The 26,756-nt window shown below is 38.5% G+C and overlaps 3 protein-coding genes and 1 long non-coding RNA gene across 5 annotated transcripts in view; 1 reads left to right on the top strand and 3 right to left on the bottom strand.

Annotated features, from left to right (window-relative positions):
* LOC148153861 (uncharacterized) overlaps positions 1-15,668 on the bottom strand; it is an 82,039-nt gene extending 66,371 nt beyond the window's left edge. Inside the window, exon 1 of the long non-coding RNA XR_015766001.1 lies at positions 15,477-15,668. This is a non-coding gene — a long non-coding RNA (uncharacterized LOC148153861). The remainder of the gene's footprint in view (positions 1-15,476) is intronic.
* Positions 2,851-10,331, bottom strand: cd68 (CD68 molecule). The gene is made up of 6 exons (XM_014988096.2): positions 10,224-10,331; positions 8,667-9,124; positions 8,440-8,559; positions 6,225-6,294; positions 5,785-5,955; positions 2,851-5,072 (listed from the first exon to the last, which is right to left on the bottom strand). The coding sequence occupies exons 1-6, from the start codon at positions 10,270-10,272 to the stop codon at positions 4,933-4,935; spliced, it is 1,008 nt and encodes a 335-aa protein (XP_014843582.2). The 5' UTR covers positions 10,273-10,331; the 3' UTR covers positions 2,851-4,932.
* Positions 15,669-16,325: 657 nt separating the features above from the next.
* On the top strand, positions 16,326-19,633 carry ing2 (inhibitor of growth family, member 2). The gene is made up of 2 exons (XM_014988106.2): positions 16,326-16,622; positions 18,379-19,633. Exons 1-2 carry the CDS (start codon positions 16,478-16,480, stop codon positions 19,077-19,079), a joined length of 846 nt encoding a protein of 281 aa, XP_014843592.2. The 5' UTR covers positions 16,326-16,477; the 3' UTR covers positions 19,080-19,633.
* A 2,331-nt stretch (positions 19,634-21,964) lies between these two features.
* Positions 21,965-26,100, bottom strand: rwdd4 (RWD domain containing 4). 2 transcript variants are annotated; one of them, XM_088015530.1, is made up of 7 exons: positions 25,899-26,100; positions 25,473-25,553; positions 24,340-24,449; positions 23,862-24,012; positions 23,462-23,570; positions 22,617-22,666; positions 21,965-22,497 (listed from the first exon to the last, which is right to left on the bottom strand). In XM_088015530.1, exons 1-7 carry the CDS (start codon positions 25,920-25,922, stop codon positions 22,387-22,389), a joined length of 636 nt encoding a protein of 211 aa, XP_087871656.1. In that variant the 5' UTR covers positions 25,923-26,100; the 3' UTR covers positions 21,965-22,386. The 2 variants fall into 2 exon arrangements, with proteins under 2 accessions (XP_087871656.1, XP_087871657.1); XM_088015531.1 differs by having other exon boundaries at positions 23,462-23,567; positions 25,899-26,098.
* Positions 26,101-26,756: the final 656 nt, after the last annotated feature.

Raw genomic sequence — 26,756 nt, 5'->3', positions numbered from 1 at the left:
AAATTTAATTTGGTCTGGAATCGGCCCTTCTCCACAATCTTCCTCAGGGTCCGGTCACCTCTTCTCGTTGTGTAGCGTTTTCTGCCACACTTTTTCCTTCCTACTGACTTCCCACTGAGGTGCCTTGATATAACACTCTGCAAACAGCCGATTCGTTCAGAAATTTCTTTCTGTTTCTCACCCTCTTGCTTGAGGATGTCAGTGATGGCCTTCTGGACAGCAGTCAGGTCAGCAGTCTGACCCATGATTGCGGTTTTGAGTAATGAACCAGGCTGGGAGTTTTTAAAGGCCTCAGGAATCTTTTTCAGGTGTTTAGAGTTACTTTGTTGATTCAGATGATTATTTTTATTGCTCGTTCAGAGAACCTTTTCATAATATTCTAATTTTTTGAGACAGGGATTTTGGGTTTTCATGAGCTGTTTGCCAAAATCATCAAAATTAAAACAATAAAAGACCTGAAATATTTCAGTTGGTGTGCAATGAATCTAAAATATATGACAATTTAATTTTTATCATGACATTATGGAAAATAATGAACTTTATCACAATATTCTAATTTTATGACCAGCACCTGTATTAAAATTTAAACTGATGTGTTCATTCTGGTATTTTTAAATGACAAAATTAAAACAGGCAGAAAAACAAATAATAGAGATTTTTCACAAACCAAAATCTTCAGTCACTTTTTATTTATGTTTGAACAAAACATGTTTCTTCTTCTTCTTCACTTAGTGAAGGAAGCAGAGGCATAATCGCCAAAACATTGAGCTAAAGTATTGTGTCTTTAAAATAATGTTGATGTAGGTAAAAGAGAAAAAAAATGAAGCAGCAAAACTACTTATCCTAAATCTACTCATGTAACTTTTGTAGACTATATGTAATCCTGTAAAATTCGCTGTCTCCAGAATTAGAATAGCGGACGAATGGAAAAGATTTTAATCTAGAAAAGCAGGCCTTCTCAACAGTATGTGTATGTTCCATATGTATTCAGTACTGGCTCAGGGTTCTGCTGCAAGCTGTGGTTCTGCTGAGGTGTAATGGAAGTCCAGCTTGCTTTAACAGCTTCCTTCCTCTCATCTGCATTGTTGGCTCTGCTCTCTCTCGTCTTCTTCTTGGTAACAGTCCATAGATCCCCGTAAGGCAGCTGTCTTCTGTTTCTCCCTGTTCCCTGGACAACTTCTACTAACACACACTTTCCTTCTAGCTATACATTTATAGTGCTAATTTACAATGTTAGCAAAGGAAATATTTCAGTCCAGTTCAATATATTGCACCAGTTTGAAACAAATGTCATCTCAAGACATTTATCTACTTTACTATTTAGACTATTTGTCTACTTTACGAGACAAATAGATCAGGGCCCATTGTCTCAGAGTGATTTTGGGGCTGGGGATGGGAGACTTCTGTCCTCTGGAGGTTTTTTATAGATGGATTTTGCTTTGAAAATGTGATCCGATAGCTGCTTTTTACTTTTAATAAATCTTTTTATAACCACAAATCCTAGCATCTGAGAGTTTTAGTTTGATAAGTGTCCTTCAGTTTATATCACAAATTTTCTGGTTCATGACTGAGTCATTATTAAAAAGCATGTTCTGAGATTTTAACTCTACTTTTATTTTTAAAGGGTCAAAATCCTTAGAGTAGCTTTGTGTTAATGAACCCCACTGCTCCAGTAAACTTGTTTGGGATTAATGTCCTTCTTGTATGATTGTAGAATATATGGAGCTGGTCAACCGCAAGGCCTTTCAGCATTAACTGAATAACAAAAGCACACAAGGGTTAAATTTGACAGCAAGGGAGGGCCTTGGGTCAAATAGGGCCGTAGTGGCTGACTTGACAATTTTGTACATTTGGTTATATTTCTTTGAAAACTAATTAGATGCCATTCTTTACATTGTTTATGATTTACATAAACATGTATCTATCTTGCCCTGCGACAGACTGGTGACCTGTCCAGGGTGACCCCGCCTCTCGCCCAGAATGTTAGCTGGAGAGGCACCAGCAACCCTCCCGACCCCACTAAGGGACAAGGGTGTACAGAAAATGGATGGATGTATCCATCTTTAAAAGGGATTAAAATACTAACAAAAACCAAACTGTTCGGTTTTATGTTTGTTTGAACTTGAAGAAGACTTCATTGGACATCTGCTACATCAGGAAGTGAAAGTATTTTTCATGTCAGTCAGAGAAACTTCTCCAAAGCAGAGCATTGCTTAGTCAGCAATGCTCTGCAGAATCAGCAGTCAATTTCTTGATTATTTTAACACAAAAAAATAACTTAACTAATACAATTATGGTATGATCCTTAGGTGTTAGAATTTTGGTTTCCATTTAAGTTTCTGTTTTTGATCATGCTTAGATTTACCATTTTAGTTTATCGCCTGTTCATGTATTCTTATTTTCCCTTACATTCATGTTTCTTTCTGTTTATGTTGGTTTCAGGCCTTTCTCCTTTCAGTTCTCTCTGCTTTGTTGATCTTTCTTCTTTCCCTCAGCCTGACACTTGCTCCCCTGCTCAGCTGTGTCCTATCTCCTGATTTCCCCTGTCAGCTTTCACACTCCTGCTTTTCCTTCTCATCTACTTTGGCTTTGTTGTCACTTCCACCGCTCCCTTAGTATTTAAGCTCCTCAGTTTGTCCCATTCCTCACAGGGTCCTTCAATCCTCACCTGTTCTCCAAGCCGGCCCATTGCCCTGTAAGTGTCTTGCCTTATTTCATTAAACCATGCATTCCATGGACAATCGTAAAACCTTATCAAGCAGAGTTTGATCCTATAAGCTTACCAAACATTGATCCATTATTACACGCATCATTTTACATCTGAATGTCTCACAATAAACACAAACACTCTTTAGAAATATTTGTTTTTATTGGCAAAGGAAGCCAGGAACTGATAATACAGTTCATATGCAGCAAATACATGATCATTGCTGACATACTGTAAATCCAGTGGGGATCTGTACACATACCTGCATCACAGTGCATCAACTTCAGGACCTGGAGGGTATTAATAGTGTAGCATCAAGATGTTTACAAGAAGAACGTACATTGTCCCAAACCACAGCATGCAAGATTTCTATTATATGTAACAATTCAAATGTTCTCAGTGAAAATGACGCATCATGGCTTAGTTTCATAAAACATATTTTAGAAGAGCCACCTAGGGACTTTCTACATTCAAACACGACACTTTCTTGAATCTCACAAGAAAAATTCAGAAAGCATTTGATTAGAAATTATAAAAGCTTTTTATTCAGATGATTTTTTTATTTGTTTGATTTTTCCCTTTTTAAATGAATGACAATTGGAATGATTCCTTGCAAGAAATTCCCTTCAGAGTTTGTTAGTGGATTTTTACAATTGCATGTAGAATCTTCTTCATTTGATCCAACAGTAGAAAGCCAATGATACATCAGCTGATGGAGATAATATGCTGCATCAGTCCTTAGAAATACATTTTCTGCTGTGTAATATTTTCTCCCATGATCAATAATTTGGAGCGAAACATGATGTGTCTGTATGAAAAACTTTCATCTCGAGAGGAAAATGTAACTATCTAAAGCCAAAAACAATTTGACCAACAAAAACTAGATCAAATATGCATTAAATGGCATTCTGGGGCAAACACAACCAAATAAAAATCATATGCAAATTAACACTCTAGATTTAAAAAAAAATGGATGTGAAGTTTATAAAATGACATGTCTGACTGCATGGAAGTGTTTGTTTGATTGGATTCAGACTGGCTCAGGCTTCAACAGTCCAACACTTCCTGCCCTGCTTCCTGCTTTCCTGCCTGGAAGTGGAGGGGGGGAGCAGCACCAGATGTTAGCAGGAAAGCATTTCTTAGATCATCAAGGCAAATTTCCAGCACATTCATTTTTGACTGACAAAGAAAAGATGTTGGAAACTGTTAGAATGTTCTGCAGCGAGCACTGGAACCAGAAACGGTTAGTTAGAAAGCTTGGAATCACAACTTTTCATTTGAACATTTTCATTTCTTACTACTTGTAAAATCATGAGTGCAGTCTCACTGACTAACCTCAAGTCGTCCTAAAAACATCTATACCTAGACTGGATTTTTTTTTTTACATTACAAGTTACAATTTTAAAATAAGGATAAGATTTTGCAGCAGGCAATGCTCTTTAAGATTAGTCACAACATTTAAATGAAAGGACAGTATAACTCCACAGAAGACAAGTGAACAGCAATCAGTGCAATTAACGTCAAAATAATCCCTTTCAGTTTTCTCCTTAATGTTAGTTATTATTTCACAAGTGTAAATCAACCCACTTATGTTCTGAATGCCCAATGATTACAAACAGGAAGTTACCTTTAAAAAAAAATCAATAGATTTAAGGAGACAGTTAATCAGGAATATGCTCATTAAACCTGGTTGTAAATTCTGGATTAAAATTTAATAAATTTCACCTTTAAAGGTATAATGCTCAGGACAGCAAAAAAAGAGCATTAATGTTACATCCAAGAATTTAATGAATCCCTTATTGATCTGTTTTTTAGTAAAACAAAAATGGTAACTGGAGTCTTTTACTTTGACTTCTCAGTCAGTTTTTATGACAGTGTCAGTTTAAAGAGAATTTAGTGTCTCATAAAGTTGTACATTTTCAATTTGATGAAATTTGGGCTCAAACTTGTGTAACATTGTGTGGTTGTATGTAAAAACATATAAAAGTTATCTACATGGATTCATTAAAGAGTCTATAATTAAGTGTGTGAGTTATTTTTGACCTGTGTGTTTAAAGTTGTATTGTATATCTTTGGTTCAAATGTTATCAATAGTAATACATCAGAAAAACAGCAACAAATAGGCTTAGTAAAAGGGGATGGGAGGCGGCTCAGTGGAAGTGCCTCTTTACCCACAATCCCTCATTCAGAAGGTCACTTGTTTTAGACCTACGGCCGGTCAGTCCTCAGAGCGACTGGTAGCCAGCTGTCCTCTTTCTGCGGCCCAGCAGGTACACTATCAGCACAATGACAATGAGCACCAGCAGAGTCACTCCCACTGCGATGGCAACGCGGTAGTCAGGCTGGTCAGCTGGGCAGGGGTCAGCTGGGCGAGAAACAAAAGGCACAAAAACTCGGTGATTTCATATGAGTGCTTTAACACCAACATCAGAAACCTAACTTAACATCTGATTGTCCCATTTAAACTATGGTTCAATGTGTGGGTGAATATTAACATGGAAGATCCTTCTGAACTTAACATGCCAGTCAGAAGATTTTTTTTGGCAATCCAGTTGCTAATAAAAACAAGCTCTGTGAAGAGGCTATGAGCAGTCACTATCTTACCAAGATCAGACAACACTCAGCCAACCTGTTCACCTTCTCACCTGTGGTGGCATTACGCCAAGAAACACTGAAGGAAGTGACACAAAAACCTCTGAAGAAGATCCTGAACCTAAGTTCAACTCATGTAAACAACAAGTGGAAGGCTTAGAGACTGGTTGACTTGTTAAACCCGCTTTTCCTGAACTGCAGCATTTTGTCCAAAGTGTCGCAGATCATGAGACCGTCAGAGCAGGCAGCACCTCCATGAAGCATTGCAAGAAGCAAAGCCCACTCAGTTCTGGCCTGGGTTCACGTTTACATATTTTGAAATATTATTTAACATGATGAAGGGCTTCAAGACATCAGCAGGTAAATTACTGTTTAGAATTGGTATTATTCATTCAAATGGAAGGGAGTGAATCATAATGTAAATGTATAAATCACAGTCTCATAGCTTGGGTTTTGAAGAAGCTGTCTTTTTGTGTTTCACTTACGACGGCCAAATTCATTCTTAGTGACATTGAAGGCTTGCAGTCTGTTGTTAGAGACTTCAAGGCTCAGTCCGTTTCCCATGAAGATAGATTCATCCTTGCAGGAGTAGGAGTGTCCGATCTTTGCAGCAAACAGATGCACCGAGTCATTCTTTGCACTGTACTTCTGAGTTTCTGCAACATCATGACAAGGAAATTCTCAGGTGCCGGTCGGAGATAATATAATGATGAGATGACATTTAAAGCAAACTTGTTGGACTACAAAAAAGGTTGATAGTTACTGGCATCACATGCTTTTCAGACACATAACAGAGAAAGTCTAAATTAAGCCACAAACACAAACCAGGAAGAAAGCTGACTTTTTTTTTATCCTGTTGAGAATGCAGTGAACAAATGCAAAAAGTCCAAAGTCTAATCAGCATGACGGAGTGTCTTCAACTCACCTGACTTTGTCAAGGGGTAGGACAGACCGAAAGACACAGCATTTAGATAGGCGGTGTTATTAGCAACACTCTGAGGAAACAAAAGAGAATAACTCGTTATTATTGCTTTTGTACACATGAAATTCAGAGGCTGATAAAATACTGGAGATGCTAATTAAAAATAAACAAGCCGTTTTTGAAATTAAACTGAAATCCAGGGAATCTACGGTCCAGGATTTCAAATTTTAGTTTATTCTTATTTCTTTACATATTTTTCAAAAATGTATACAGAAGTTTATATTTAGTCTCTCTCATACAGAGATAAAAAGTAAAAAATTAGAAGCTGGGATTTTAAGCCCCTCTGCTGGAACAGAACAGAACTTCCCTTTCCACAGCTCTGCAGAGTGACCTGCCCATTGTCCAGGTAACCGTGGTTCACATTTTACCCACATAGCGAGGTGTTGTGAAAGGTTTGTCATCACAACATTCTGTCTGTGTGTTTAGACTAGAGGTCAGAGAGCATTACAGCCAGAGCAGCCATTTTTGCCTTGGGTACAGCAAAATAAAATGTGAGTAGACCTACAAAGGCAACACAATCCTTCAAAACTAACAGCTTATTTTTAACATTTTAGCTATAGGAAATTTGCTTAGATATTTAAGTAAAAGAATAATAGTTATATTTTAGTTATAAGGTTTTAAAATCAAGAAAATCGCAAAATTCTTACATAAATAAATAATTTTTCTTTAACTGATTGTTCAAATTTAATAGAAAATGACATAAAATGACTAAGACCTAACAGGCCCACACCCCCAGTTTAGGCCAACATTCTGTTATCCTCCCATCGGCTGCTACACCAAACGATGACCAGGAGTTATCTTAAAACAATTCTCTGTTTTCCTAAAGAAAAAAAAAGAATGAAAAAAATGTATCTAATCTGTGTTGACAGATTAGGTAGCCACAGCTGTGGCTACTGATCAGTAGCTTGCCACTATCAGTGTGTGAATGTGTGTGTGAATGACTGAATGTAGTATGAAACACTCTGGGGGTTCTCTGGACCCCCAGAGACCCTGGATTTCAGGGTTCTCAAAGAACTATACAAATAAAAGCCATTTACCATTTTCTCATATTAATAATCAGTTATCCTTAAAGAGTTTTCTCATCAAATAGTCTTATGTCTGTGGAATAATGAGCTTCAGGAACACATTTAACACTAAATCAGCTCAACTAAAGTATAAAATGCACCTGTAGCTCTCTAAACAAAGTTAGTTAATGATAAGGTCAACTGCTCCACACACAGTTCCTGTTTACAGATGTCAAGTTGAGTTCCTCCTCAGCTGACCTGTTACTTCTGGAATCTTTTCTTTCATGAGTTCACGATTCATTTGCTTGACTGAATTCTACTTTACTGAATTGATATCTACTTGACCCCAATGTGTTTCAACCAAACTCCAGCACTGAAGCAGTCAGGAACCTGTTTTTCTTCTCAAGCACAGTGGCTTCACCCAGTAGTATCATCTCTCGTGTTGTTTCTTGTTTGATTGGAACCCAACCAAGCTTCTCACAACAGAGAATGGAGGAATGAAGAAAACCTGCTTACAGTTAGGGCATAGGATCCTTTATCCGGGAAACACAAATAGCACAAAAAAATTGCCTTTTTTCATCATAGTGGAAAAAAATCAGTGTAACCTTTTAAAGCAATTAATTTCTCAATGACATATAAGCAAAGAGCTACCAACTTTTATTCAGACTGGATTATTTAAACCACTGAGTGAATCCCAGAGATCATTGAGGATAAAGCAGTTTGCTGTAGCTTTGCCTGCGTGTGTTTTTAGAAGCAGTTTGCCAAATGTACTTCCCTTTTTTTAAAGCATCTTTCTCTAATTCGAGTTTCTATGAAATAATCTGTTACAAGTTGGCTTGTCATCATCATTTATTTACATAGATGAACTTCTGTAGTCAAGCTACAATATACACCAGCTTAGTGGTGAAGGTTGATTCTCTCAGAAACACCAACTGGTCCACCAACTTTCTGAAAACCAAACCTGATCTTTACAGTACACTCACTACTCCTACAATCTCCATATCTAGGGGTCACAAACATTTCCATTTTACGCTAACAGTACTAATATGATTCTAAAGCTGGAAGTGGAGTCTAAAGAGCAAAAAACAAGGGATGTCTTAACAGAGTCTAATGACTTAATGAGACATAAAAATGAAAGAGTGAATATTAAGTACCTTATTGAAGAGGAAGGTGATGAAGCCCTGTTGAAAGGTAAGGGTCAGGTTGGCTTTGGTTTCCTTGCATTCACCACTTGCCGTAGTTTGGTTTGGTTTGATAATGAAGGTTCCATTGCCCTGAAAAAGATGAAAATGATTTTTAAAAATCCTTTTTGATTTTGAAGACTTAAATTAATTAAAAAGACTTTAAGCAGTCTTTGTTAGTAATAGTTGATGAAACAAACCTTCTGTGAGGAAAGTTTGATCTTTAGCGCCATCTGAGCCATCAGACAAACCACTCCTTTGTCTTTGGTCAAATTGTAGTTTCCTTCAGTCAGATTGGTAGTTGGAGTAGGTGTAGGTGCTGCTGTGGGAGTGGTTTTAGGAGTCGTGGGTTTAGTCGTGGGCTTAGTCGTGGGCTTAGTCGTGGGCTTAGTCGTGGGCTTAGTCGTGGGCTTAGTCGTGGGCTTAGTCGTGGGCTTAGTCGTGGGTTTAGTCGTGGGTTTAGTCGTGGGTTTAGTCGTGGGTTTAGTCGTGGGTTTAGTCGTGGGTGTAGTCGTGGGTGTAGTCGTGGGTGTAGTCGTGGGTTTAGGAGTCGTGGTATTAGTTAAAGGTTTAGGAGGACTTGTATCTTGAAATGACGCCGCAGAACTCATAGTAGAAGATGGTTTGGATTCATTTGTGTCTTTGGCCAGTGACAGTGCTAAAAAGATAGAAGAAAATAATTTTCAGTTCACCTGACATTTAACCTGCTGAAGCATAAATTGTGAAGTGGCAAACATTTAGATAATGCAGAAACTAGGTTGGCCATAAATTCCCTATGCACACATCATCTTTGTTACAGATTTCTGATTGCATGAGGCCATAAATGTCTGTTATGTTCAGTTGAATAACTTTCTCATACAGGTTTTCTTTTACATTCTCACAGAGTATCTGCCTGATGTCTGATCTTGACAGCAGACAGTGAAAGGAGGCAACATTTCTTCTAGACTGTACAATTTACAAAATTGTAATAAAACATGATGAAAAGAGTAAACAATGTACTTTGATTTTGTTTATATCAGCGACAAAATGTCCTGTATTTATTCAGAACACTGAATGCATTAACTACGTGACAAGCACATTTATGACAATGTTTCTTAATAGCACAAGGTCAGTCTATTTATGGTAGCTGAAGTGCTCAAGTTTATGTTGCCACTTTCCTGTGAGGCAGACAAAGATTCTAAGCATAGGAGAAAAGTAAATAGAAACTAGTTCTGCATAACAGACCAAGATGAAAAATGTCAATTCCTTTCTAGAAGATGACTTCACTTAGCCTGAGCAATCTGGATAGAGGTGAAATAAAGAACAGCTTACAGTAGACAATTCCATGTTGAATTTGACAGTCAACATGGAATTGTCCACTGTAAGCTGCTCTTTATTTCACTCCTACGACATCAGCAAAACAAGAACACTGATGCAGAAACAAACATCACTCATCTCCCAGCAGTCATGTGACTCAGAGCTGTGACTCCAAACGAAAGACTGCAGAGCTCAGAGTTTTAAACAATCCAGGAAGTCACAGAGGGGTCTGCTATCATCTCAGGCATAAGTTCTTACAGCAAACATATCAAACTCTGCCATACAGTAATGAAACTCCAGCACCGGCTCACTACTCTATAGAATCACACAATATGTCAGGTATTCAGTAAAGTAGCAGAATATTCTGGTTTTACCTGTATACCATTCCACCAACTTTTTACTATTTGTTTTTGATATTTTTACTCTTTTCTGGCCAAATGGACCCAGAAGTTTCTCCTTACCTGTGAGAGCACAGCAGGCAACAAGGATCAACACAGCAACTCTCTGCATGGTGACAGGTCTTGACTGACGGCCTTGTTCACTGTTCTTCACGCCAGCCTGATATGCAAGAAGAGGGAGGCACCTCTTTCCATAAATACACGCCTGAGTCAAGGCAGTGCAACCACAGAGGAAGCACAAACAGCATCCTTCAAAATAAAAGCAACACCCGTTAATGTGAGCTGTTTTAAGTTTAATAGCTTTGTTGCCTATTGCAATAAAACTTCTCAAAATTAAGGATGGAAGTGCAGACTAGGTAGAGTTAAAATATCCATTGGTTACCTTTTAGTACATTTTGATTTATTACTTTTGTCAGTTTCAAGTTACAGCAGTGACTTTGGTAGGCTTTTCAGTCACACACTCACACTCTCTTCCAAATATTGCTCTTAACGTTACTTACTAAGCGTTTTGCTGTAAGTTATTGTTTGCTGTTTGTCACTGTACCTTGATTACGGTGCAAATGATGGAAACTCAAATCAAATTCTTTGTTTGTATTTGCAATGCAGTTGATTCTCATTCTGATTTACAAAGGGGTACCAACAATTTTGTCCACATGTGTAAAAACTCATCAATTTGATACTTATTTTAAAACAATACACTTAGGTAGATCTATAAAGCTCATTATAGTCAAATTTAATTAATGAACTCATACAAAGCATTCTGAGCCACTCCACCTATCCTGTCTTTCAACAAACGCAGCCACTTAATAGTGGATTAGAATATCTAACTTAGCCATAGTAAACAGTGCATATCAGTATTTCAAATGTAGAATGGTGTCTTTAGCTCCTCAGAGTTAGAAACAGATCGATTCCAGTTACAATGCAATCCAGTCAGATTAAGTAAATTATGAAAGGTCCTTTAGTAAAAATCTGTCTGAGTATGAAACAAACTGAATCTTAACTTTGTTCCCCCTACCTCATTCTGAGCAGGTTTGGGGCCACAAAACATGACATGAAGTTCTCGACTGTACATTATAGAGAGGAAAGTGAGCATGGCAGAGTCAGCTGGTGAAGCCACGAGTCTCAGTCCATGTTTTCTCTTTTAATTCACTTGATGGCAAATAAAACAGACGGGGTCCTCTTGAACAGGTTCGGTTGTTTTACTTCAAACTAGAAAAGATACAAATGTAAATTATCATCAAAAACCAATAAACAGTAACAGAGTCACATGAATCAGGTAAAGACTGTGTAGCTCCACTCCAACTGCCCGACTCACTTCAGTATCACCAAACCTCAATGGCCATCTAATAAACAATTAAATATGCAAGTTTACTAGAAGGCATTGAATAGTTTCCAATATTGCAAATCCTTATGCATAAGAGTTTTTTTGACTTGTTAAAATATCATCTTGTACACATTTTAACTTGGAAATTATGGACTTTAAAATTAGATCTCTATAAGATATACAAACTTAAATTATTATTCAAGTTTTAATAAACTGAAGATAGGGTCCTATGCCCTCATTAAAATTTTAAGTGATAAACCAAACTACAGAACTTTCCTTTTGTTTCTCTCATTATAGACACTCATCAATCTGAGTTTACAGCTGCTGTTTTGCAGACTAATAAAAAAACGCTCATTAAAATCCATGAAGTTCTGGGTTACTCTAGAAGGTAAGACATATTTTTACTACCTCTATCAAGTTTCTCTTTTAATGATATCTAAAAAAAGAGTAAAAATGTACATATTGCTATGATGTAATAGTGTAATTTTAAGTGTTATGTTTTTATTAGCTGAAAGTGAAAAATCATGTTTCACCTAGGGCTACATTTCCTAAAATAAATGGGCTTTTCAATAATATTTTCATTTATCAAATGGGTCTGTACATATTACAGTAAGGTGTCATGTGTCATAATTGAGGAGCTTTTATTTTGACAGTGCAGAAAAGGAAGTTCCTCTGCTCATTCTGAAGTTCCAAAAACATCCGAAACTCTTCAACAGACAGCAGTATTGAAGAATCGAAACCAGAGTGAGAGCAAAAAGGGCAGGAGGAGAAGCTTTCAATGAAATGAAAGTGGACTGAATAAACCAGAAAGTTTCTCTGGTCTCCTCACATGATTTCCCCACAGTGCTATTCAAAAATATCAAGCAGCAACACACACTTTCAGCTGGAGGAAGGGTGTGTGTTAGTGTTAAAACTCTGCTCCTTTATGTTCGAAGGCTCGAGCTAACAGTCAGCCATGATGAACTTTTGTTGCGTCAGAACTAGAGTGTGATCAGTTTTAAACATCTCTTCAAATCTTGAGGTCATAAGTCAGTTTATGTTGCTAAGTATTAGATGTTTTTCACATTATTATCTTATGGGTGGTTGAATGCAGTTGTTAAAGGGAGGATTTTGCATGAGATTGTGGTACCAATCCTGCAGGTTGTCAGTGTAGCAGCAAGTTATTCAAAGAAATGTAGCTAGTACTGGGCAGCAGCTGCAGTTCTCTCAGCAGTGTCTCTGTAACAGTTGAATAGTTTAACAAATGTAATTCCAGTAACAGTAGCAGAAGTAGTGTTAGTATTATCTGTATCAGAACTAAAAGACTGCATGTAGCACTTTTCTGCAATTTGGGTTTTATTCAGCTGACAAAACTTGAAGGATATTTTCTGACATCATGTGACACAAAAAGAGGAAGTAGGGTTTCTTAACCACACATTGTGACAGAGTTTAACGTTTGTCCTGCTGTCGCTGTCAAACCTGTTCTCAGCTCAGTCTTATGACTGGCTGAACATCCTGTCTGTCAGATGTGCAATCTCTAACACAAGTACTAACAAGTCAGGCTTTTGTCTCCATGGGTTTCATTTGTTTATTTGGTATTTTCAGAAGCGGAAGTAAAATCTGACCTCACAGAAACCTCTCTGGAGATTTCAGATTTGAGCAATAGAAATATATGATGAATGTCTTAAGTACATTTATGGCCTTAGTAGGCCATGTGAGTTTTTACATAGTTACAAAGTAGAGAAATTAGGATCAATTTAGATTAATGGAACTTAAATAATGTTAAGCTTTAAAAACTCTAAAGGTCAAACACATTTTTCTTTTTAATTTTTGTGTGTTAATCTTCATCTTAAAAACTTAGGACAAGTTTTACTAGCCTGACCATTGCCTTCCTGTGCAATTCCACTCAAAAAGGTTCTCGCTTCCAGGACAGTCTGGTCTTTCTCCCCCTGACCCAGATTGTCTCCGGTCGATTTTCTACCAGGGGCCAAACAGCGAACAGAAGGAGAACATATGAACGATGACGTCGATTTTCTGCGCTGTTTTAGAATTGTAGTTTGCTTGTTCTGTTTGCAATGGCAGCGGAGGAAGTGAAGAATCTGTTCGGTCCGTGTTGGCCACGCTTCCAAATATTAAATTAACATGAACAGCCACCTCACAGAGGAGGATGGCTGTTTACAGCGCAGAACATTTCTGGTAAGCTCCTTAGCATCAAGCTAGCGCATACACTGTAGATGCAAACATTGTATTTAATTGAAAACAGTAAGTCTTCTCATCAAATTAGTATCAATACTCACTTTTCGTAAGTTACTTGGACTTTGTGGAGGAAATGTCTCACCAACTCACTCTGCATGAGCTGGGTTAATTTTTGATAATTGTGCTTTTTCTGTTTTGGAATGCACTTTAACAATACTGCATCCAACAAAGTGCTTTTTTTTCTTTCCATGCTATTTTCTACTTCTCCCCTCACTACATTTCAGTGGGAAATATTGAAACTTTACAAAACTGTAACACTTCAGCTTACAAATGTGATTTGCCATGGAAAAGTCTGGACCAAATGCCTTATTCTCATATAACTTGTAATGTCAAGTTATATGAGAACGGGCCTACGAACGCCTTGGGATTCCCCTGTAGGAGATGGAACAAATGGCTGGGGAGAGGGAAGTTTGGCCCTCCTTACTTAGGTTGCTACCCCACAACCCAACTCCAGAAACAAGATAAGGTTTTTGAGGTAATGAGTTTGCATAATTTTCTTAAGTAAGGTCAACTAATTAAATTCTACAGTGTATGTCATGGGCAAACATTAGCAATTCGGTAAAATTTAAAACCTCAACACAGTCCAACCTCCAAAAAGCAATCGTTTCTCAACAGCCAAGAGCCCAGATTCTCTGGACAAAGCAAAGTGTAGCTCAAGCTGGTTTTTAACAGGCTACATTACTACTGACAGAAGTTTTGAAAATGCAGCACCTCTTGCAGACGAAGAAGTGTTGCAAGAGGACGACTTAAGTTCCTGGACTCTTCCAGCCTGAGCAAAGAAGAGGTAAATAAGAGATTTGAGTGTTAGGGTTGATTTGAGATGGAAGACTTGCAATGATGTGGTGAGGAGATATTGGCTCTGACAAAAATCAAAAGGACGAGATATTTTGGACATGTGCAGAGGAGGGATGGTGGATTAACTAGAGGGAATAAGTGGAGATTGGAGCAGAACAGAGAAAAAATTAAGAGAACACAAGATAACACCCTTGAAGTCTGCTTTAACACCTGCAGCAAATAAATAAAACTGAGAACTGAGAAACCACAGAAACAAACAGCATAACAACAACAGTCACTGGAAAGTACAGAGTATTAACTAAGTTGTAACCAAAGATATATTTGGTGACAACTGCAGTTCAACACAGAATGGGTAGTAAACACATGAATCCAAACAAGTATTTATGACCTTTCATTTTTTAACAGTTGGGATGTTACAATTCATTTTATTCATATTATTAAGATTTTATTTGATATATCAACATAAAGTAGAGCATAATAGTGGATCATTTTTGCCACCAAATAAAATCAAAAAGATACATAATTATTAAATAAAGATCATTTGAGTATGATTTACTCTCTGTATAAATCTGGATATGAGACCTAAGGGACTCATTACTTTTATTTGTGCATTTTATAAACATGCATCATTTCCACTACCTCATCAGTTATGTACTATCCTGGGTTAATCTATCTAAGCAACTACTTCTAAGTTTGTTTTTGTAAAAAAAAGGACAGAATGTGGAATAAGTTCAAGGAATGTATAGGGTGAGTGTTAAAAGGATCCAGAATTAGTTGAACATGTTGGCCTAAATATGTTGCAATATTCCATCCATCCATTTTCCTTCACCCTTGTCCCTCAGTGGGGTCGGGAAGGGTGCTGGTGCCTATCTCCAGCTCATGTTCTGGGGGAGAGGCGGGGTACACCCTGGACAGGTTGCCAGTCTGTTGCAGGGCAACACAGGACAAACAACCATGCACACACACCTAGGGGCAATTTGGAAAGGCCAATTAACCTGACAGTCATGTTTTTGGACTGTGGGAGGAAACCGGAGAAAACCCACGCATGCACAGGGAGAACATGCAAACTCCATGCAGAAAGACCGGGGCTGGGAATCAAACCCAGAACCTTCTTGCTGCAAGGCGACAGCTCTACCAACTGCGCCACTGTGCAGCCCTGTTGCAATATTCCTATTACCTAAAAAAAAATATGATGTTTGTGATACCCCAAAACTCATAATTACTACAAAAATGTACATCTTTTGTTATATTTTTCACCCATGGAGGTTGGAATTTTTCACCGATGGGTAGATGACGCATAATGGTAAATTCTGTACTGGAGTCTACAGAGTAAACACAGGAAGGCTAACTTTACCTGAGTAACTTTACCTCATATTGCATTTGACTGGTGTAATTTTAGAAAATGCCACACTGTCACTATCGATCGATTTCAAAGAGTGTTACTAATCATTGTTTTGGCTGGAGGAGCCAGACAGTGAGACCATTCCACATCATTTACCCAGAATGAATTGTAGCGTGAACAAGATGGTGACACTCCTGTGACAATATTTTATTAAAATTTTTAAAAACTAAATAACCTACAGTATTATTACTGTATTGTTTTACATCTAAATTTCCCAAAATATTATAAAAATAGACCTTGTATTTCCCAAATAAGGTCTATTTTTATAACTAATCGTAGATTCCTTTAAAGTAAGTAGGATGTCGTGTTTTTAGGAACAATCCCATCGAGAACTTCCAGCTCTAAAGCCCCGCCTTTAGTGACGACAGCAGTAAGAGGAAGCTGTGCAATACCATAAAAGGAAAATTTCTGCGCATGCGTAGTTGTGTGAGTTTTGTTTGAAGTGAATTGCTGCTTGGAACTGCCCTACAAGCTGCAAAGTCGCCAAGCATTTTTTTTTTTTACAACACATCTTTGTAGTTTGCTCAGGTGTGTTTGGCGCTTCTATGCATCGCAGAGACGATGTTAGGCCATCATTATCAGAATGCGGACAAGTCGCAGCAACTAGTCAACTATGTGGAGGATTACCTGGAATGTGTGGAGTCCCTGCCTCTGGACATACAAAGAAATGTTTCTCTGCTTCGAGAAATTGATGCAAAGTATCAAGGTACCGTGTCTGCATGTTTTCGCTTTTGGTCCAGTTACGGGGGTAGAATCGGGAAGCATTGACAGCTGAGTGGAAATGTTTGTTGAAATGGAGGAGCAGGCGCGAACCTTGCGTTCCCATTTTGTGAGAAGCTTGCCGTCCTTGCTTCTCCCCACTCTGATAAACAGTACTGTTTTGTGTTAGATGTGGCCAAACACACACCACGAAGCAAATGCTTCAGAAACAAGCACCAAATCCGCCAGCGGGAATATGTTTGTGTTCCATTGCTGTGCTACACCAGACCTCATAAACTGGAGACGGTATTTAACATTCCTTTATCGCGGCTCGCACATATAAAAGCTACGAGAAGGAGCTATATTTATCTAGAAACACCTTTCGTCAGTTGCAAAATCGGCTCAAGTATATTGGAGAAATCACGGCTGTGTAATCGAAAAATACAAACTTTCTAAGTAGAAATCCGTAATCCTGAACGCCATAAAGCTACCGGGAAGATTATCACTGAAAACAACGTTTAAACTTAAAATGTGTATAAAAAAATATAGCTTTGATGTTTCAAGTAATGCCGAAGTTGGAAACACACACTATAGACGGGTGTGATGCTTATGAATGTATTAATTTCCCAGCGTAATCTCTTCTATGACGGTATTTACTATAATCTACAGTCTTCATCATGTGATCTGGTCCTTAAGTCTATGTAGGGGCAACCGCTAGTGCGCTTCTTATTTGCTGCGAAACATTAGGCTCTTAATTTCAATAACAACGAGACAGGGAGGGCCAACACGGCTAAGGTGTTGCTTCATCACTGCAGACTGGTGAATACAAAGCACACATTACAGGAAACAGAACCTCAGTCGTCATTGTTGCTTCGAGTCGAGGCAGGGTGCCGAGCAGACTCTACACAGAAACGTCCCCAAACGGCGCGTGTCGGGACGGATACCAACACACCCAATTGATTGTGATGGCTTATAAATCTTCGGGGACTTGAACATTTCCAACTCTCTTCTCCGTTTGCTCCTTCTATGAACCGCAGAGCAGGACAGGCTCTCCTAAACAGCCCCCCACCCCCTCACAGCATCTGGGTGCCGTCATTTCCTGTAGGCAGGGAATTCATTGCGGTTCAGCCCTCCTTCTTTTCTTATTTGACCGTTCTTACTGGTAAAGTCCAGCTCCTGGTTGTCCCGTGTGTGGATGAATCTAGAGAAAACCCCCTGAAACTATTCTTCCATCTGTTGACTCCCAGGGTCCCACTTCATGTGGGGACCAATGAAGACCTCTGTGTCTAATGTTGCCTCTAGAATATTTACTGAACTGTGAATGAAATATCTGCATACGGAAATTTACATTTTAGAACAACTGAAAACTTAGTTTTAATTTAGTCTAGGGTGATGACAAAGGTGTTTTAATGGAATGAAAGGTGTGCATAGTTATTCTGTAAATTCAGATTTTGGAGGTTGAGTATTGTTGCAAAAATAAACGCCCTCCTTACTTGGCAAGACCCATGTAGACCCTGTGACCTTCATGGCTCATGAGGTACTAGGTACTATTGCTCTTCTATGCAGTTCTGCTTGATTCACATTTCCCTTCAGTGGTCCATCTGGGATTTGTCCCATTGAGCTCAATTTCCTAGGATACATTTTATTGTTATTGTTTCAAATTTCTTTGTTTTGGCTAGAAAAGGCCTAATCCCTAATAAGCAACTGTAAACCTGGTAAGATGTTCAAACATTCACATTAATTTATGTACTTGTCTTTTGCAGAGGTGCTGAAGGAGGTGGATGAAGTGTTTGAGAAATACAAAGGTGAACAGGACTCGGCTCAGAGAAAGCGGCTGCAGATCCAGCTGCAGAGGGCACTGATCCTCAGCCAGGAGCTGGGAGATGAGAAAATCCACGTAGTGACTCAGATGACCGAGCTGGTGGAAAACCGTTCCCGCCAGATGGACTCTCACTCACTCTGCCTCCAAGAGCCCAGCGAAGCCGAGCGGCTCACCACGGAGCGACGGTCCAGCATCCAGGAGTCCCCGGCCCCTGAACGTACCTCCAACCGGCGCCCAAGACGCCAGCGGAACAGTGAGAGCCGCGACTCCACCCACCTGTCTGCTAACGGCTCCCTGGTGGATGATCCCGTGGATGAACTGCCCCTGCCCCCACCACGAGAAAAGAAGTCTAAGTCTTCAAAGAAGAAAAAACGCAAATCCAAGCAGGAGCGAGATGCCTCGCCAGTGGACTTCACCATCGACCCCAATGAGCCCACCTACTGTCTGTGTGAGCAGGTCTCTTACGGGGAGATGATCGGCTGCGATAACGACCAGTGCCACATTGAGTGGTTCCACTTCTCTTGTGTGGGTCTCACCTACAAGCCCAAGGGAAAATGGTACTGTCCCAAATGCAGAGGAGACAATGAAAAGACAATGGACAAAAGCCTGGACAAGAACAGAAAAGATCGCAGGTCCAGGTAGTGACTCACCTGGAACTCGTCTCCATCCTGAGGAAAGAACAGGTTCTGCTTCAGGAGCACAAATGAATAATTAGCTGCAGCACTTAGAAATCAAGAACTTGGATTAATGAACTGGTTCCTGCAGGCTGCTGGGAGCCAAGCGGCTTTATATGAAGTTGCCCTCTTCCACACAATTGCTGTTTATAAGATTTATTTTAGATTCAAGATTTGTTTTAATTTGAATAAAGTATGAAGACAATGAAAGCTTCCTTAGACTTACTTAAACCTTGTTGCTCTGGACTATTCCTGTGAAGAAAGATAATCCAGTTATTCTTAAATTTTGGCCGGATTTTTTCTTTGAGGATTTTTAATAAGTTCTACCTGATCAGAATCTGTGTTGAACTCTCCTCATACATTGAATTCTAAAAGATAGGCTTAAAAGTTAAGTATGTTCATCAGAGACTCAGAATTTCATTTGGGAAAAGATTGTTGATGGGAGATTGATATTAAGTTGTTTGTGTTTTCACCATTATGTATTTTTGTTTTATACCCATTAAAACAATCAGTGGTCACTAACTTACCATTCACTTTTCATTTGCTGGGGAAAATCCCAGAGGAACCATTCTCCTAGAGTACTAAAGCTGTGCTGCTGATGCATGTTGGAATCAGTCTCCTCTTATGACTTGTAACTTAAATACAATTTTGTTAATCTTTCGATAAGAAATAATTTCTCTGTAGTTTCAATACTGAGAATTTGACGAGGTTCCCATTTGCTTTTAAAACTTTAAGAGATAAATGTTTTCAGGGAATTTTGACATTTTAATCATATTGCAAATTCTTTGACTGGTGAAAGAATAAATATTACTTTCATACTGTAAGTTTTTTTTTTTTTTACTTCTATGCCATATGCTCGGTTTCAATTTAGTTATCCATATAGCATCAATTCACAGCAAATGTGGAACTTTAAAAGTCATTATTTCAATTGACTGAATTTAAATAATTTCAATTCAGTCATACATGCATTTCAATTAATACTTATCAAACAGTACATTATGCTCAATTTATTATTCAAATTAGTTAAAGTTTCTAGGGAAACCCAGTAAAGCTTTGAGTCGTTGACCTGCAGCATTCATTCCTTCAGGAATAACACAGTGACAACAATCACTTGCTTTGTGTTGAGTTTTCAGCAATCCCTCCTACAGAGCATGCATGGAGCAACCCTCCCATGGTCTTAATTTGGACCCTTCTAGTTTTTTTTCTCTATGCGTTTCGAGGTTGTTTTTTGTGTGTCCCGGAAACTAATGGTCTGACAGTACAACCTTCCCTGCTGTCCGACCATAATGTTTTGCCACACTACTCCAAAGACCGTGGGAGGCTTAACAGGAAGAAAACCTCCAGCAGAACCAGACAGACCAGAATGCACAAGAAACGGTTTTAGTTCAAATTAGTTTTAATTTAACCCTTCAGAATCCATCATCTACTTTGTTCTGTTTAACGAGGTCATGTTGCAGAAGGAGGTTGTGGACTTCTCCCCAGAATCAGTGGATCCTTAAGGAAACTATTAAAACCACTGAAAAAAAATCTAAGATTAAAGTCAGAAATCTTTATCTTTAGTGGCCCTAATCTTCTGCTGTAGATTCTAGTGGGTTACTGTATGAGAACAGAAGCAGAGTTCTGATTAAAGTCTTAATAATATGGAAAAAAATAAGTTTTAATATATATTTTAAGCTGGATCTTAACTGGGTTGCAAGCTTCGACCTGCAAAGATGAGTTGTAGACAAACCAACAGTTTGTAATTTATTAAAACAAGCATTAGTCTCAAACAGAAAGTTGAATGGCTTCAAGAGATATTATCCTAAAGATCTCTGGAAAGCCTTACTTAAAGCTTATGCATTTTAGCAAAAGCTGCTCTTTCTTTGTGAGTTAACTAGTGGTCAAGCAAAAGAAAGTAATGTTACATTAATGACCTGGAGAGAAACAACAGGGATTGTTCTGTTCCAATGTAAGGAAATCATGGAGAACAAATAAAATAATTATTGTCTGTAGTTTTGATTTTCATTAACATGTCAGAACATTGAATAAAGTTCTTGTGTTCCCCACCGCTAGAAGAGCTCTTAAAATAAAATCAAATTTCATCTGATCACTCTACAAAGCAACAACCACAAAATCAATTTTATTGCCAAAAACTGAATTTTTGTTGTAATTTATGAAAGATAAAACATTAAGCAAAAAACTTACATTAGTCGGATTTAAAATCTTTAAATTAGGAAGATTTAATGAGAAATGTGTTGTAGTATTTGTATTTTAACAGCTGTCTAAATTAACATCACTGATGTCTCCCACTCCATGCATGAAGCTGTTGGTGAACTGGAGAGCTCCTTCAGCGGCAGACTGCTGCATCCTGGGCGCACTAAAGAGCGTTATCGGAAATCCTTCCTCCCAGCAGCTGCTACAATCTAGATCCATCACTGCTCTCAATGTGTTTACATTATTGGAATTTGTTCAATCATTTGCAGTTTTACTCATTTTAATGACATTTCTGCTATTATTGCATCTCATTTTCTGCACTGCACTGATATACTGTATTATAAACAGTGTGTTTACTTTTTAATATAAAATACACATGAAAATTATGTACATTTATAAAAAGTTATAGATCCACATCTCTTGGGTTGGCGTACACTATTTCCATTTCTGAGAACCATACACTGTTTTTTTGTTATATTGTACAGTATATTAATTCTGAATTTTGATATATTTTTAAAACTTTAACTTTTGTGTGAACCTGCATAGCTCAATGCCTGTGTTACACCCGAGTTTCCCCAGTGTGGGGCAATAAAAGACATTTTTATGCTATTAAGCTAAGCTGCAGCAGCAGTGAGTCTGTCTTTAAAAATAAACAAGAAATTGACAAAATGTGGGTTTATTTATATATATAAACATTTCCAGATTCACAATTTATAAAGAAAACAGGAAAATGATGAGTAATATTTTCTGTTGCATAAAAATGTCAATTCTTTAAGAAAGTCACACAGCACCTTACAGTAACAGCGGAACACTAGTTTAGAACCAACATTAATGTGTTCAGTGAGTAACGCGAGACTGAAAACATGGCAGTGACAGCAAGTGTGAGCAGATGAAGCTCTGCCTTGATGGACGAACAGCCTGCTCAGCTGACCGGAGCAGGAACACCAGTGATGGGGTGAGTTTATGGCAGCAGAGTGTCCCATGCCACTGCAGCTGATTGTGAAATCATCTGCAGCACAACCGCAGCTGCAGCTGCATCAGCAGCAGCAAGTTTGGAGTTCAAGCATGTGACAGCTTCTGCTCTAGTCGTCATCCTTTCCTCCAGTTTTGCTCAGCTGTTCATGGACATGAGGGAAAATAATGAGGTCAATTATGAAAATATAATCGCTTAAGAAACTAGTTGTACTTACATGCTGGAGGTTGGTGAAGCAGTCATTTTAAAAGGAACAGAAAAGGAAAAAGTCAACATGAATGAGAGCTCAAAAAGTCTTCAGTTTGGCCATCTAGTGGAAAAATACGGTACTGCATATACCTTAATCACATCAACCCAGTTCCAGCCTCTTGGCAGCTCCCCTTTATGGTCTGAAAGCATTAAGAATACTTTAGGAGTGGACTAAAGAATAAAGACATAGGAAATATGTGAAAAATAACTATTACCTTGGTTGTACAGCTTAAACCCTAAACTACAGTTAAGAGTCGGGGGAAAAGTCTGAATGCACATTGTTTTGTTTGCCAACATTGAATGTATTCTAAACAGAACTTAAAAATCATCTTCAGTTTCCTTTCCAAAGCAATATCACTTTTTCTGTTTGACACTGAATGCACCATAAGCAGAAGTGGGAATGTATCATTATCATTGTTATAATATTATTCTGCATTAGTTCAGTACTAATTGCATTTTGCCACTTTACAAACCTACTACATAAACTCATGGCAGCTCTGGAGCAGCTGCAGAGATCTACAGCTCAGGTGGGACTGCAGTTGTCAGGACAACGAACGGTGATGCTGTCCACGATTCAAGCTGGAATGGTTTACATCAAAACGTGAATATATGTTAGAACGGCCTAGCCCAAGTCCAGACTTGCCTAAATCCAACTGAGAATCTGTGGCAGGAACTAAAAAACGATGTGAACAGATTCTTTCCATCCAATCTGACTTCTCCAGTTTTTTTCACAAAAAAAAGTAAAGATTTCAGTCTGTGGATGTGTAAAGGCAGACTCAGTAACACTGAATACATGGACAACAGACTTTTCTGATTTTTATCTGTAGTTACATTTTTATGCACTACATCATTTTAGAGTTGCTCAGAACTAGCTTTCATCAGTTACTCGTTGCATTATTATTCATTTCCATATAAAACATGAGTGAATGTGCCACCTGTTCTGTTGATCATTCTTCTTTTCTGTGCTTTTGTGAGTTGTTCCTTCTTTTCTCTCTTCTTTGCTGCAGAGGGAGTCGTCACCTCAGTGTTGGATGTCAGGGTCTGCTACACACAAACATTAATGTGCTATTTTTATAAAACCCCAACAGATTATATTTGGAATCTTTTACCATATGACGTTTGAAAAAAAAAACAAAAAAACAAAAACAAAAAAACTATGCAACAAAAAAGCAAGGTTGGGAAAATGTTATCTGCTTCCTAAGCTGCCTTTGCAATTCAAAAAAATGGATAAAAAACTCAAACATCTCGAATAAGTGAGCAGGTTTACTGGAACACAATCCCTGCTGCAGTCACTCTTAGAAAAACAGCAGAGGGATGAAGTTTAAGCACACTGACCACAGCATTCACAACAGGCCTGTGGTTCTCCATGAGCTCCTCCTGGTTCTCCTTTGCCCACTCAAACAGAGTGTACATCATGGCAGAGCCCAGGTTGGCCTCCACCTGCTGCTCCAGCTTCGACAGGATGAGCTGCTTCGTTTCTGCAGAGCTGTTAGCAAAAACAAACCACAGCAGACCGTCTCCTACAGTACTTTACTAGGATTTTATGTGGTAAACCAACAGATAGTAGTGATCGTAGGAACAAGGAAGGAACATGATGAGTGGTTTTAAAATAAATCATAAATAAAGATCTGAAGTGAGCGTGACAGGGAAGCACCCTGACTGGTGGGTATGACTAGAAGAGAGTGATGTCAACAGTCCATCTACTGGTTGAACTGGTTCTTGCGGTCTGCTCAGAGCAGTTCCATAGTGGAACATGAACATGACTACTATCAAAGCGGTTTTCTTTGACTGAACCCCACTGCTTGCAGCTTACATCCTGTTGTTGAAAAAGGCATCCAGGGAGATTTGTGGAGCCGTCTCTGGATACCTGTCCGGCCAGCTGATGTCCAGAATAAATGCTTTTGTGTCCTCAAGGTCTCCAACCTGTTACACAATATTCAACCAAAACGCCAAAGGTAATAATCAGGAAATGGACCATAGAAATTTCAACAAATTTGCTATGATTTGTCTGTCTAACCAAAGGTTTCTGCACTGGAACAAATGTTGCAATTTGTGACTCCAATATACACTATGTTCACAAATTGTGTTGGCATACTGAAGAAAAAAAGAACTAAAAATGTATACATATTGCATGTAATGAATATTAACATTTGGACTAAATCCATGGTTCTGATGTTTGAGATGGTTTGTTTCACCGGTGGATGCGCTCTTGGACATCCTGAAGTCTTCTTCTTTACTTACCACGAGTTTTCTTACAAGTGAGGTCACTTTGAAGCAAAGCAATGATGGTTGCACACTTTTCTTTGAAGGCAACCGTTACTAAGAAAAGACAACAATGATTTCAAGAACATCTATTTAGGGATGAACCGATAAATTGGTCCTAATTTCCTTGATTTTAGGAGGTCAGTGTGAGACTGATCTTAACCATCAGTTTTTCTTGCTCTCTGCAATGGTCTGAACGTCAACCACTGTTTTCTTCTGCTCTGCCATGAGGCAGGGCTGAGGTCTGCGGTTAACAACAGTCACCCCACTGTTGGTGATTTTGCTAAAATATTTAGCTACTTTTCAGACAAAAAAATAAATAAAAATCGGCAGGTCAGGCTTTTCAAAGGTCAATGATCAGCCAGAAAGCTGTCATTGGTGCACCCCTAAATCTGTTTATTCTGCAGCACATAGTCTTACTAGGTAGTCAAAACAAAATTTCACCAGGATTTTGTTTATGTGCTGGTGATATAACTATAAATGAGTGAAGATTGCTAATCATTTTTTGCTTCTTGAAGCTTAAAGCTGCACAATAACAAATATACATCAAAACATGCTGAACAATAACCTGATGGTGTTATTGCCAGTACTTGAACTAAAGTTGCAGAGCTTATAAAGTACAACATTTGAGTCGCTGCGAGTGCAGGAGCCAGTGAAGGGAACAGAGCAGAGGATGGTACCCACCCTGAACTGGAAGGAAACTGGACTGATCTCCTTGAAGCACTCATCCCCTTCATAGATGGAGCGAAGAGCTTCCAGCTCCATCTTGGAGAAAAAAAAGGACAAGAATTTTATATTATATCTGCAGCAGAGCAGATCATCTGAAAATGTGACTTTTTTTTATCAAAACAGCAACACAATGTTGCAGAATAATAATGTTGAAACACGACTCATGTTTCTGTAGATGTCGAATTACGGTAAATGCCAGTAGCAATCTGCCCTTAACTTCATTAACAAAGGTGATAACGTCCTGTGGTAGACCTTTTCTGGCTAGTTCTAATCAGCAGAGCTTTGCTAACAGCTAACCTGTTTGCTGTCTGACGCTCCAGTGTATTTGTACAGTTTTAGCATCTAGCTGCTAACAGCAGCTAGCCTCCAGCTGCTTCATACCTCCTGATCCTCGTTAGCTGTCATGTTGCTCCTTCGGCTTCTACGTCATATGGTCCACGCGCACAGTTTCACTCTATAATAGATTCAGTTAGCAACCCATTGCAGTCTTTACACCGTCACTAGTAACCGTAACTGATAATGTTAGAACTTCCCAAGCCGGGTGCAATCAGGAGTCCCACATGACAGCGCACGCATGCGTAGTTGAATGCACATGGCTGGGACGTCGAGTTTTAACACAAAAATAGAGAAATGGATTTTACGCCACTATTTCAGACCTGTGAGAACACTGTTGCAGTAATCAATGCGACTAAAGATAAATGCATGGTTGAGTTTCTCTAGATCTTATTGGGACATTAGTCCTCTAATCCTGGAAATGTTCTTCTGGTGATAAAAGGCCGACTTTGAAACTGTATGACCTAAACATAGACACCAGATGGCGCTAAAAGCTTTAATTTAAAGTGGTCACATTCAGAAAGCCTAACTTTTGGACCAGTTCCAATACTACTTTTTTCCTCACATGGTTCTGTCAGCAAGAATGCTGACAGAAACTAAACAGACTAAAAACGTTTAAATTGTCTTAATCTTTAAGAACTAATTAAATAGTGGACTAATTGATGCACAGAAATTTAACAATTATTGAAAGTCAACAATGCAACTTTCTCAAAATAGTTGCTGACATTTAAGTTGTTTTTAAACGTGGCAATTAATTTAATTGATTTCAAGCAAGAAGTACAAATTGTTTCATTGACATAAAACGGATACAATGTTTGTTATGAAATACACTTTGTTTGATCAGCTGTGAACAGCTATTTTTGAGTTCAGCCATGGATTCTCTGTCAGACTGAACTCTGGGCTCTG

The sequence above is a fragment of the Poecilia mexicana genome, unplaced genomic scaffold (assembly GCF_051168715.1).
Source record: "Poecilia mexicana isolate PSO_F unplaced genomic scaffold, ASM5116871v1 scaffold_18, whole genome shotgun sequence".
NCBI lineage: Eukaryota > Metazoa > Chordata > Actinopteri > Cyprinodontiformes > Poeciliidae > Poecilia > Poecilia mexicana.
This window is presented reverse-complemented; position numbering and strand designations above follow the sequence as displayed.